Source organism: Dermacentor silvarum, chromosome 7, assembly GCF_013339745.2.
Source record: "Dermacentor silvarum isolate Dsil-2018 chromosome 7, BIME_Dsil_1.4, whole genome shotgun sequence".
Lineage (NCBI taxonomy): Eukaryota > Metazoa > Arthropoda > Arachnida > Ixodida > Ixodidae > Dermacentor > Dermacentor silvarum.
The window spans coordinates 21815507-21828681 of record NC_051160.1 but is presented as its reverse complement, the minus strand read 5'-3'; the positions used below and the strand labels follow the sequence as shown (position 1 = coordinate 21828681).

Sequence of the window (13175 nt, the reverse complement as noted above, 5' to 3'; positions counted from 1 at the left end):
CCACTATCATTGCTGTCGCTACAGATAATGCATGTACTGAATTCTCATCGACAACTACAACATCGACTAGGCTTAACTAGTTTCAATTTCGAGGAGGCACCGGCGACATGGCCGACGACCATGACAGTGATGTATCAAAACGAAAATATCACTATTTCTGTTCAACTCGGTGGCCAAATAGCATGATCATCATCATAGTCATCATCAGCCTATTATTATGTCCACTGCAGGATGAAGGCCTCTCCCTGCAATCTCCAATTAGCCATGTCTTGCGCTAGCCGATTCCAACTTGTGCCTGCAAATTTCCTAACTTCATCACCCCGCCTAATTTTCTTCCGTCCTCGACTGCGCTTCCCTTCTTTGGTATCCATTCTGTAACTCTACTGGTCCACCGGTTATCAGTCGTGCAGTCTCTAGAGTACGAATTATCGCACGGCTTGCTGCAAGGTACCTAAAATTTTGGTTGTCCAGATACATTAAGTCTATGGGGCTAGTGGTGGCACCGCGAGGCTGTCCGAATAAGAAAGCAAGTCCGAATTATCAGTCTGCAACTGCACTTTGTTTAAGAGCTTAAATGTCATTTCTACAGTAGTTTTCTACTCTGGACACGCAGAAAGCAGGTATGCATTTGATTCGAGGGAGCGTTAGAATCCGGCAAATACTGCCAAATTAATCAACAATCCGTATTAGCATTTTTTCTGCACCTTGTTTAATTTGACCCGCAGGATAATTCAATCAATTTTGTCAGGGTAGAATTAACGGATATCGACTATATTGTGATACCACGTCTTGCCTGTTCCTGTCTTTTAATTAAATGCCTCCCAGCAACAAATAAAGTAAATAAAACTATAAAGTGTTGAACACACTCTCGATATCAAATGACTACAAGCATCTGCACTAAGCCATCAAGTTGCCATGTGTCATATTGAATGGGATGTATTATTTACTTTTAGGTTGTTCACGAGTGTTGGAACACACAACAGAACAGCCATTAGTATTATTATACCGGAAAACACAGGCTATTATAGTGCTTTCTAAGTAGCACTTCATCCTGCAGTGGACATAAAATATAGGCTGATGATGATGATGATGAAGTAGCACTTGGATAAGCTTACCGCCCATTCGTGGATCAGCTCCTCCCACTGTGTTAGTGAAGACAATACCCCGAGAAAACCATCCCAGAGATCCAGAGAGATGGTGGCATGGAGGTTCGCTTTGATCCACGTGACAATCAGGGTCTGGAACAGATGCAAGCATGCTATAAAGTTTTTTCATGTAAAATATTACACGAAGCTTGGTGTATTTTTTTTTTTTTTTACACAATGCCGACACTAAGTGGCTGAGGTCATGATGTAAATGAAAGTTTAATTTCTTCACATGCATTATGGCAATTCTCTAAGACAGCATTAAATTCCTACTGTACTTAACGAGATGCCAAGACCTGTGCTTTCATCGAGGTCGCAAAGTGAACTATGTAAGGCTTTGTACGTTTTGAGAATAAGCTGACGTATCAGGCAAATCTATGTCAATTAACTAGTCTCTTGTGTGTCTTAGAAAAGAGCTGTGGCTACGGTTACACTACAAGTGCACTTCTGACTTTGACGAGTCCACAAGCTGGATTTGTATATTTATTTTTTTGTTATAAACAAAAGTAGGGGAGCAAATATCAAAATTTTCAAATACGAATTAAATACGAATACTTAGATTTGAACATTGAAATGAATATAGAATAATGATATGCACATGCATTTATTAGCAAGTTGGGTTCATTTGTTATGTTGTAACATTGCAATTACATTATCATTGTTAGATAACTAACTAGTAAGCTGTTATGCAAAAACATTGTGTATTTGGCTCATGTTAACTTGGAAAATTTAGTAACTCCCACTAGCTGTACTCGCCAGCCTGTGCCTTATTATACACCATCAAATGCCCGTAAACTCGGAGGCATTTGACCCTGTGGCATTTGTCACTCATCGCACTTGCTGTCAAGCAAAAGCTCAGAATTGTGGGTGGCGTTAAATAAAAGAAAAAAAGAAAAGTGCACTCTCCCTGTTCGCAAACCCGTGCCCACTGCTACTGAGAGGCTGGTTTTTCCGCAATGTTTAGACATTTAGTGGCTAAGTGTGCTTTACGGGCGAAATTTCGCCAGCTGCACGAAATCACATAATTCAGCACGAAATCGCCCCAGTATTCTTAGATTAGATAAAAACAAATGCTAAGAACCGTGTTTGCTCCAGCACGGCCAGTAATGTATTAAATTTGATTTGAATATTCGTGTCCAACCGAATACATGAACATTTTCGAATATCCAATTTTCGAATCGAATACGAATATTACAAATATAATATTCAATAATATTCCAACTTTTAGAATATTCGCAAACCCCTAAGTAAAAGTTATAACTCCTTTTTTCAGTACAATTCCGAATATAGCATGAAGTTCACCTTTAGGTTGAAATCTACAGGAAAAAAAAAAAAAAAAAACAAGCTCTTGTCATATTTGTGCCACTAATGGCAACCATTCAGAGCACCAGGCACAAAAACTTTGAATGTGCAAACAATCCACACTGATTTGGAGTCCCTTGTTCACTCGCTACAGTCAAACCTTGCTATAACAAAGTAACAGAAAACATGAAAATACCTTCCTTATGTTATAATATATTTGTTATAACAACATATTCATTACTTACCGATATCAGCGAGGAACATTCTAAACTTACTTGGTCATATCCAATTATTTGTTACATCCCTGTTCGTTATATCGAGGTTCCACTGTATAAGCAGGCAGCTCACCTGGAAGAGCGCAGGGGCCAGCCTGCCTCCCAAGACATCTTCCTTGCGTGCCGGCGGAGTCGTCTTGAGCACAAGCGAGGTGACGCGCAGGAGAACCACCAACAGCTGCTCCCTGACAATTTGAGGCACAGACAGGACAACGAGAATGAACACTTTTAGCCCAACATGCCCGCCGTTGTGTTCATTGCTATGCAGAATCACACTACGTTAAAGCAGAATCGCACTACATTGAAGTCGCACTGCGTTTCCAGTACATAGTTATGCTTTTAACACATTCAAGGCTGCCATGCCTAACACAGACAAGAAAAACAGGCTGGCATCTGTCAACAGAGAGGGCACATTGCTTGCCTACTTTCCAGGGGGAGAGAAATGAATGAGTGCTAACAGAAAGAGAAGACGGAAAGAAAAAACAGGCAGTAAGGATGAAATAATAATCAGTCCAAGAATTGGCTCTGAAAATGAGAAACCTCCCTACAAACCACACCTAAACCAATAAAATGATTCGTAGAAAAAAAAATGTCTAATACATAATTATGCACTATACAAAAGCGAAGTCGTACCATGTTGTCACAAGAACATAGTGCTATTGCAGTTCTATTGGCACGACTTCACTTTAAAAACATGGAAGCTCAGTTACCACCTGTAAGAAACTTCCCTCTTTTTTTTTTTTTAATTTATCAACATTCTTAAAAGCTTTGCTTTATGCTGACATGCTTGCACTTCAAATGGGGTTTATGCAAGACAGTAACAAGTGTTGACATTGCTTCATCCTTCAGTAAAAAAGAACTTCGTGTCACAATTGTTGTTTTATCACAACTGGAGTGAAACATGCAGAAAAAAAAAAAATTGTGGTTGATCCCTCTTATATAGGAATCGGTATAGAACACGAAAGTGAAACGTGTCTTCACAGAAGTAGTGTAATGTTTATTGCACATTGATATATAATGTCTATTGGTGTTTTGTGGCTAAAGCGCCCTTAGGCGTTGATGCACCCACGCTGACGCCTGGTGGCACGTCTCCTCCATCACGACTACCAACGTCGATGACCATGAGCAACCGTCGTGCATATGGAAGCTGCACTACGCTGCACACGCTAGCACTACTCGAAAGACGAAGCACGTAACTGACACACTAATACAACGCGCAAGACAAAGCACGTAACTGAATCGTCACCGAGTCAAATCAGCGCGTACAGCGCGTCGTAATTGCAGCCTCCGCGATCAACTTCAGAAACATTTTCAGAGCTAATTGCGGAGGCCACGCTCCGCTGTGCTGAGTACGGTGAACGCCACCTAGGTGGCGTTGGTAGTGCTTCTTGATGCCAGCGTCCCTTCGAATGCTGGCATCGAGGCGTCGTAGTGCTGAGACCACCGAAGCGTTCACTGTCGGTGCGCGTTAGTGTCATAATGCAGTACTTCTCTTTTCTGCTCGTAGGCGGCGGCACCGCCCCGAGCAAGAGCGCGGGTACACGAAGGAGTGTTAGATATATAAGGTGCGTCTGTGTAGCTCTCTGCAAATGCGTTTGTGGCGCAATGGGTTAAACGCTCGGCGATCTATCGTCGCGGACCGAGAGGTCGTGGGTTCGATTTCCAAATTTTGCATGTTTGTGGAACTTTTTCTTCTGGTTTCTTTCTTTGTATTATGTTCGTGTACATTGTAAGCTGACGTATTTCCGTGACGGAAATACGTCAGTGAAGTCTTGGTGGACCTCGGCATAAAACACTTTCGTGTTAAAAAGTCTTCTCAAATACTCACCATGTTGCCTTCTCCATGTGCCTTTTCATGACCATGTATCGGTATATGTTCATGACTCGCTTGCACAGTTCCACCTGATTAAAGAGACATGGCATCGAGTTGAACATTCGGACACACTTTAATTTACTACCCAGATTTCAAAACAGAATGAGCTATGCTAGTCTACCTAGCAACTTCTGTCAGCACGTGGACATGACAGAATTTCAGAAAAGCCTTTCAATGCCGAATGCAGTGGTCCCAATCAGAACAAATTTAAAGGCTGACTCCCGATATCAGCCACAAGTACAACCCTGTGTGAACATGCAGAGGAAACACAAGTCCAAATGTCATTTGTATTGTCAGCGAACTTGTGCCTGCAAGATCTCATCAGTACATTAGAGTCAAATATTTAAATAAAATATTTAATAAATTAGTTAGACTAATGATTACTTGCTTCAGCTTGGTCTGGTGAAAGAACCACACATAACAAAGTTTGCATAAGCAGCAAAGAAAACATATTGAAATAAGGTGCAAAGAAGGCTTTTGCAATATGTATTTATGTCCTGCAGTGGACATAATTATAGGCTGATTGTGTATTTGACTGATTTACACAAGCAAATCAGCCATCATCATTCCCACTGCTTGAAACGAAAGTGGCTACAAAATGCCAGTAGAGGTTACCAACAGCAAATGCCAACCTGTTCATCGAGAAAAGTCTTTTCGTCAGGCCCAACTTCGAGAAGGAACACATTTGCAGCATTGGTGATGAACACCTGGTACATGTTCTGAACTCCAGCAAAGACATTCTCCTTCTTCGCAGGAGTTGCTCCACTTGCACTCAGGCTCATCTGAGAAAGAGGTGCACAGGGTAATGTCAGACTTAATTTTTTTTTCTCTATTCACTTTTAGTGTCTTACGTGAACATAATTAATTGGATGCACAGCAAAGTTAGTTTCATGATAAAACTAAGAAAAAGCTGCAACAATGTCCTTGATTAAGGACCAAGGACCAATCAAACCTTGATCAAGGCTTGATTAAGGGATGCGGCAGATATCTGGTTAAGGTATATGTAGGGACTAGCAGCTTTCGGTGCTTAATGATAAACGCAGAAAAGGACCTGCCGGTTCCTATATTAGGAATTTGGTTTATAACGCAAAGTGCCAAACCTAGGAATTCGTTATGGCTGGTCAAACTGGGTTTGCATCATGAGACCGGGCGCAAGTGGGTTCGGTAATTTCGGTTCGGTGGATTCGGTAAAGAGGTAACTGTAAAGGTAATAGCTTATTACTTTTACAGTTACCTCTTTCATCAGAGTGCAATAACTATACAGCAAAACATAGCCAAGGGTTTATTTGTACTGCCCACATTTGCTGAGAACAAAATATAGCGAATACCCATACCTCTGATACTTCGTTGCGACTTTCCTCCTTGTTGTCTTTCCCTTCAGAATCGACCAGAAAAGGCGGCATGTCCGGGGACTGTGAAGCAATCAAAACAACAACCTGCTGTGACATGGGTGGCAGATTGGGCAAGTTGGTACTGCATGATCTTGTCTTGTTTTTAGAGTAACTCAGGTTGAGTGTAAAGGAAAAGAGAAGACAAGCAGGAAGAATGACAGGATGGGCGCTAACTGAACAAAAACTGAAGGTGGTCTCTCTAACTGTTGTCCAAGCTCTTCTGCTATGACATAGCTACAAGTTAACATGGCCAGAAGCTGCCATGCGTCGTCAAGAAGAGCCTCATGCAGTTTGCATAACCATAGTTTGGCCACTTCAGATGTAGCCACATTTGGTAAGGGCAAAGCCATGCAAACCACAAAGAACACACCGCCATCTGTATCCAGTCCCTGTAGGTGCAGATGACACTTTTAGTGGTGTGCGCCTGTGAAAAAGGAGCCAGGAAAGCTTGCCGCAGGACCTCGTGGACCAGGTTCACATTTTCACGCTTTGAGTAAAGCACATTCCGGACCACTTGAATCTAAGGAAGGAAATAAGAATACAAGAAAGTGAGCTGCTTAGAGAGGATGAAAACGTCCTATACCTTTTTTTTTTTTTTTTCTTCATCCTAAAGTTAAAGAAGCAACATCAAGTGCAGCTTGCTCACACTGAGTTAAACTCACACAATTTATCACAACAGTTTAACTGCAATATAACGAACTTACGCATAACAAAATTCTCAATATATGTAATGAAGTATTTAGCTTTTTATAACTTCTTGTCCATAGAACACCATATATTTAGAACCTCAATACAATGACGTGTGTTTATACATGATTTCAATATAACAAACTTTCACTGCCGCCACGGAGGAATATACGTAGAGACAATAAATGGAAACTTCCGCATATGCAGATGGTCAAAAATTAGCACGCGTCTCCTTTTCTAGTGCGGCCATGGCTGTGCATGGCTGTCAGCACAGCTGAGCACATATGCAATCCGCGTGCCCTGTTTTAGAGTCAATCTGCTGCATGTGCAAAGAACTGGCTGTGCCAGGATGGCGTAGAATCATGTATGCTGTCTTCCATCGTGTTTAGTACTAGACGCGTAATCTTGAGTTTTGGAGACACATTTCACCGAGGCAGACGAAGCATTCACTCCCCGCTGCCGGCACTTTTCATGATAGCATCGTTCCACTGCGGGCAACACAATAAAACGTGGGGCGGAGTGGACACGAAAGCATGGCTGGCTTCGCTTCGTACTGTCGATGTGACGATATCTTTGACACAGCACGAAACCGTACATTTTGTCGCCAACTCTCAAGTTTTAAAAAATTTGCCTTTTTCAATTTGTCCAATTATTTGTAAAAATTTGTGGTATCTTCCTTGTAAGAAAAATTAATTGGAGATTTTACTTATTTGCATAAAAGGTCGAATTTCAATATAACAATATTTCAATATAATGAAGCAAATTGTAGATTTTCCTGACTTCATTAAATTGCGGTTTAACTGTATTTTGAATACAAACATCAAAATTCTGCTTGGCATAGTGTTCTCAATGCATTTTAAAACCAGTGAATTCAAAAGAGCATCCAATTCATTCGAATGTTCTGCATCCCCGATTTATGCAGCACTGCAGCAACAGCTTCTGCAATCAAAAGCAGCTGAACCTCTCAGCTAGTCACCTGTTTCATCATGCATCTTGTTTTATTAACCAATGTGCCGACCAAGCTAAGCAAGAAGTACTGTTCGTGGGGACGCACTACACACTCGCATCCCCTGACATTCGGCTTCCCTGCATGACATACACACAAGGATGAAAGTTGGTGTCACAGCTACAATGACAGCTTGTGCTCAGTGTTCCAATGTTAGCGCCACCTGAAGGAGTGGATAATTCCGGCATGAGAGGAACATACTTTATCCGTTTTGACTGCGGAATGGCTCCTCGGGGAACTGTTCTGCGAGGGTCTGATTCAGCTGCAGAGCACGGCACCGCATGGATGAACACAATCACTTGAACATGCTTCGGTTTGCAGGACTGCATCCGTGAACAACGTCGGTGTCCAGCATAACCGAATATTCGCTCGGTATATTTGCCGTGACGAGTCGAACATTCTCAATTCCTCATCGTGTCTCATTGAGAGACTAGTGTCCTTACATGTATTCATCGATTAACTAATTTCTACAGACACAGTAATAAATACCATTTTTGTGTGTTGAACTACTGCATGCCATGTCCTTTGTTATTAAGAGCACTGGAGACCCCACAAGTCTGAAAGAAGAATCCCCACCTGCCGCAGACTTCGGTGGCCACTTTCCGGTGGCGACTGCTGTGTCTGCTGAAGTTGACTTTCGGAGTCTCGCTCTGTGAGGCTGCCGATCGTCAGTGATGGTGCTGAGGACGACCCAGAGGTCACTGAGTGGATTTCATGGGTGCTCTGTGGCGTGCTTCCAGAACTACCAGATGGTGCAGATGTCTTCTCCAAACCAGGCTCATTATGGTCTTGCTTTCTGGACAGAGTAAGTAGTTGAACAAAATAATGCATCACAAGCTTCAAATAATGCGTAAGTCTCTGGTTTGAAGTGGTTATGAAATGCTCAGAAATAACAGCAAGCTCAAATTATAGTATGCGTCATGTGCTAAAAACAAAGGCACCATGACAACAGTGTTTCACTGCCACTTCTTTCCAATAACTTAATCATTAATATGCATCAAACTTTACTTAGGATAGACTTTAGGGCCTTTCAAAATATGCTCAGCGTACTACAGAAGTTCAGCTTAGCTGGAGCACCCACTGCAGAGGAGCAGGAAGAATATAAACAAATTAAAGATGAAATGGTTTGTGCTAACCGGATCGTTTGCACTCTGCCTGTGCAAAATTAACCAATGATCAATCAACTATGCAGCTTACAGAACTAAGTTTAATAAAGCGCATATTTAAATGTAGCCTATGGTACATGTTTTAACTTTCATCAGCCATCTCTATTTCTAACATTGCTTGTTGATACCAATTAAACATTCTCACCTATATGTGCACACTTAATTCGGCACTGTGAGCAAATCAATTTTCATATTTGTATAAAACTTCCAAGCTAGACGTTTGAAAGCTGCTAGAACAATGCAGTAAATGTAAGCGGCATTAAATGCACAGCAGAGAAAACTTAAACAAGGTATAATCTGATAGAATTGAAACGTGCCATCAGATTTTTAACAAAATTAGAGTGTTGGCTAACAATTCAGAGCAACACTATCACAGGAATTAGCCATTTTTGCTAATTACTGTATTGCAGGCTTAGAATCTATATAGAATACATAAAGAACTACAGAATTCATGCGAGAAAGCGCTGCCGTATAATTATGCTTTCTGCAAAATGGTTTAAAGGGCATCTTTACAATATCAACCACAAATAAGGTACATTTTTGTAACAGGCGGTGGTCTAACATTGACTATGTTCCACTGATTAGCACCATTTCAGAAAAGCCACATTATGACATGCCAAGCTTAAAGCAAACGCAATAAGCATAACTGCTTTATTACTTTTTAATAAAACACATGCCACTCAATGATGTTATAATTTGTGCGAAGGACCTTGTCGACATGTTTAAGCAATTTTTAGTTCTAATTACGGCTACATATTGAAGCATGGTTGTAAGCACACCCTTCACAATACTCTGCTTCATATATAGCAGGCAATGCTGCAAGTGCTAAAGAGACTTCTTCAACAGCTCGCATTCACAAGCATACAAAGGGGTTTCACATATTTAAATTAAAGGTGCGAGTATGTGCCATTTAATTCAATGTAATATTAGGTATCATACCTTTATGTCGCAAAATATGATGTATTTATTAAATGGAAGGCATCACAGATCTGGACCTATTTACCATTGAAACAGTTTCGTGACAAGTTTCTGCGACCAGCGACCACAGCATGTCGTTTGCACTCATGACCAAAACAGTACGCTGCATACTAGAAACACAAAGGTGCATAAATACGTAATTTGACGATAACCTCTTGAGATTGAAGTGCCTTCCACTGCTTCATCCCCTGTTTAAAGGAACACTAAAGAGAAAAATTAGTTCTTCTGTATCAGTAAATTACCCTTCTACAATAACAAAAACACCACTCTTACCACGATGAGATGCTCGGTAAGCAGAAAAAGCACAATAACAACAGATTGGTGGCGACGCCAACATGAAGATCCCATACCAGCTTGCTATGACGTCATGGATTTTGACAGCGTCTTCTAGGGCCTAGTTACCTCTTTAGCAGTAAAGATGGACTACACTGAGTTCTAGGGGAGCCAAAGATTAAACATGGCGAATTTCGGTAACTTTTGCTGAGCCAACACGACCTAAATGCACAAAATACTTCGAACTCCACGACGTCACAGTGGCATACCGGCGTTGGGGAATCGGCACAAAATTCAAGAACTTATACTCTGACCTTCATTTTCTCTTCCTATAATCAATCTATCACTTTGAAATTAACAACAGAGTTTTCAAAGAATGCTTTATCCATCTAATCTGATTAAGTGTTTTGCTTTAGTGTCCCTTCAAACGTGATAATGGCCATCTACCAAACTTTATCTCTGGGAAGCACTGCCCAAGCGAAAACATGGTGAATATGACTTACATGTCGGAGCTACTTTCCCACGCTAACCTGTCTACTTCCTCTCCTCCCAGAGTCGAGTCACACACGAGCACACGTCACTGAGACACACCCTGACTGGCCTCCCCATGATTGCCCTGGGTACCCCCTCCCCCAAACTCTAAAGTGCTGAGTGCTTCCTCGCTGTGGCAGATGTTCCACTGGCCCGGTACAAGTTGGTTACGAGAGACCTTTGCTCTCGTTAGTTCTTGTGCATGGTGGACCACTACCTGGTGCACATACTCAATCAGTTTTGTGGTTGGCCTCAGTAGAGACAGCCACAATGTGGCGTATCCTGGGTTAACCAACCCGTGTTTGTTGGTGATCCGACTCTGGAGCCTTCTCTGCATCATGCCGGAACACTGACACACCCACCTGTAGCTTCCTTTGTGCTCTGCAGAGTGGAGGAGACCTTTCCTGATTGTTACACATAGCGTAAGCCTCGCACGAACCCATCTCCACAAACCTTATGACCACAAGTTGCAGTGGTAATATATGAAGTAGTTATTCCATAGAAGATGTTGCAGATAGAAAAATAACTGCACTACGAAACATGAGGAGCAAGACTTCTATGACTGCAATACTTGCGTAGCTTCCACAACACTGCCTTCCAAGTATGAATCTTGAATTACTTCAATTTTCTCAATCGAGTCTATATTTAGGATAGACAGTGAGCAGTTTACTAGCTCTATTGACCACTACCACATCTAGCCTATCACATTCTGCATTCCGCTTGTAGTACCCATACCTTGCTTGGTGCAGGTCACTTGACCGGCTGGCTGCGGGAACGTCCTCCTTTCGTAGCTTCGCCGGTTGTGTGTGGCTGACCACCCACTGCACCACGACACTGCGGCACTGTGGCGCAACTGCGGCAGCATTGGCGTCAGCAGCGGCGAGCTTCTTGTCCTTGCGGAGCGAGGGCAGCTCTAGAGAAGTGCACACCCAGTGATAACCTTCAGACACTGGGCAAGCGGCGACGCACACGCGCGATGCAGGTGTTCAAGTGGAGAAGCACAAAGTCCGCGTGCATCGGTGGGTAGGAGGTGCACACACAAATCGCATTCATGTGCAGTTGTGAACATTCAGGTGCAGAGATGCGCATTCAGGTGCAGGATGTGAACAGAGAGCAACAGGGAGGAAGAGGGCACGCACATAAGATCACAAAAGAGCGTTTTATATGCAGTGGCGTTAAACACAAGCCAAAGTGCAACATGGACATTCATTTGTGGTAAAGGCAAGATTTGCCGCAAGACGAGTTACAGGACATTCAAGTACAGTAGCGCACATGGTTGGTGTGAAACACGCAACATTCAAAACATGGATGTTCATGTGCCACAAAGGAAGCAGGTGTGCAGTAACACAAAACATGTGGCAAGTTCACAGCACGGGTGTTCGTGTGAAGTGGCAGAAACCAGTGTGTGCAGTGAAAGAAGTTGCAGGGGACAGCCATTCCAGTGCAGCAGTGCACATCCATTTCAGTGGGGCAGTGCACAGGGACCAAGGGTAAGGGCAGTGGCGACGTAGTCGAGGCGAGGGTGGGCACAGGGGCGTGGTTGCATCGAGCAAGTCACACAGGCAGTGTGCAGGGCAAGAAAACAGAAAAAGAAACAAAAAACAAAAGATGAAAATGCAACAGAGGAGAGGGTGCACACAAAGTGAGCTGTGCTGGGAAAGTCAGACTGAAGGGGCATCAGAGAGAGGGAGTAATCTTTTAGAGAGTTATCGATTCCATATACAGTCGACTTCGATTAATTCGACCTCGACGGTACCGAGGAAATTGATTGAATTCTTTAGCCGGTCAAATTAAACAAGATGCAGCAAACTCGCCAAAACACACTGCTGATTAATTTGGCAGTGTTTGCCCGATTCCAAACGACCCTGAATTCAATGTGTGCCGCCCTCTTTCTATGTGTCCGAAGTAGAAAACTAACGCAGAAATCACATTAAAGCTCCTAAACAAAGTAGAAATTTTATGCCCGCTCTCAATTTTTTAGCAAGAAAAGAATGTGTTGATGACGACCGGTTCCTTGAAGTCAGCTTCGCCTCGCAATTTTTGAAGTCAGCTCTACCGCAATACAGGCACGTTATGCAGCAAAGCATACGAACGCCGCGAAGACAGTTTTGGTTTGTGCAGGAAATTTTCGGCCCAATTTTCTGCAAAAAAGGTGATGGTTAGAATCGGGATACACCGTAATCAGACATTGTTAGCTTTTTATGTTCAAAATCTTCCTAGGGCAGGCCGTAAATAGGCATTTTTGACAGGAGATGACGTGTGTCCAATGCATTAACTGTTCCTTAAGCTCCACCGAGACAGACACTGCCACTAATAGGGTTGCTATTGGGGTCACTATAGTGGTCAGGCACGTGCGTGCTAACTGGTCAAATTCAAATTATCTGGCAAAGGCCTATTTTAGGATCGAAATAACGAAAGTTTGGGCCCGAAGAAATGCATAGGCGATGGCTGGGACCTACAGTCAGGATCGAATGAACCGAAAAATCAAATTAACTGGAGTCAAATTAAAGGAAATCGACTGTATACGTAATAACCTTCACGGAATATC

At 42.5% G+C, this 13175-nt stretch overlaps 1 protein-coding gene across 3 annotated transcripts in view; it reads right to left on the bottom strand.

Moving 5' to 3' along the window:
* LOC119457690 (probable Rho GTPase-activating protein CG5521) overlaps positions 1-13175 on the bottom strand; it is a 79439-nt gene that overhangs the window by 53565 nt on the left and 12699 nt on the right. For 2 of the 3 annotated variants that reach the window (XM_037719334.2, XM_049670323.1), the window contains exons 8-15: positions 11363-11576; positions 8256-8475; positions 6357-6506; positions 5930-6007; positions 5228-5377; positions 4551-4624; positions 2796-2907; positions 1116-1238 (exon numbers count right to left, since the gene is read on the bottom strand). In XM_037719334.2, coding sequence (XP_037575262.1) covers positions 1116-1238; positions 2796-2907; positions 4551-4624; positions 5228-5377; positions 5930-6007; positions 6357-6506; positions 8256-8475; positions 11363-11576 — 1121 coding nt within the window. The remainder of the gene's footprint in view (positions 1-1115; positions 1239-2795; positions 2908-4550; positions 4625-5227; positions 5378-5929; positions 6008-6356; positions 6507-8255; positions 8476-11362; positions 11577-13175) is intronic. The other variant, XM_049670322.1, reaches the window with a different exon arrangement.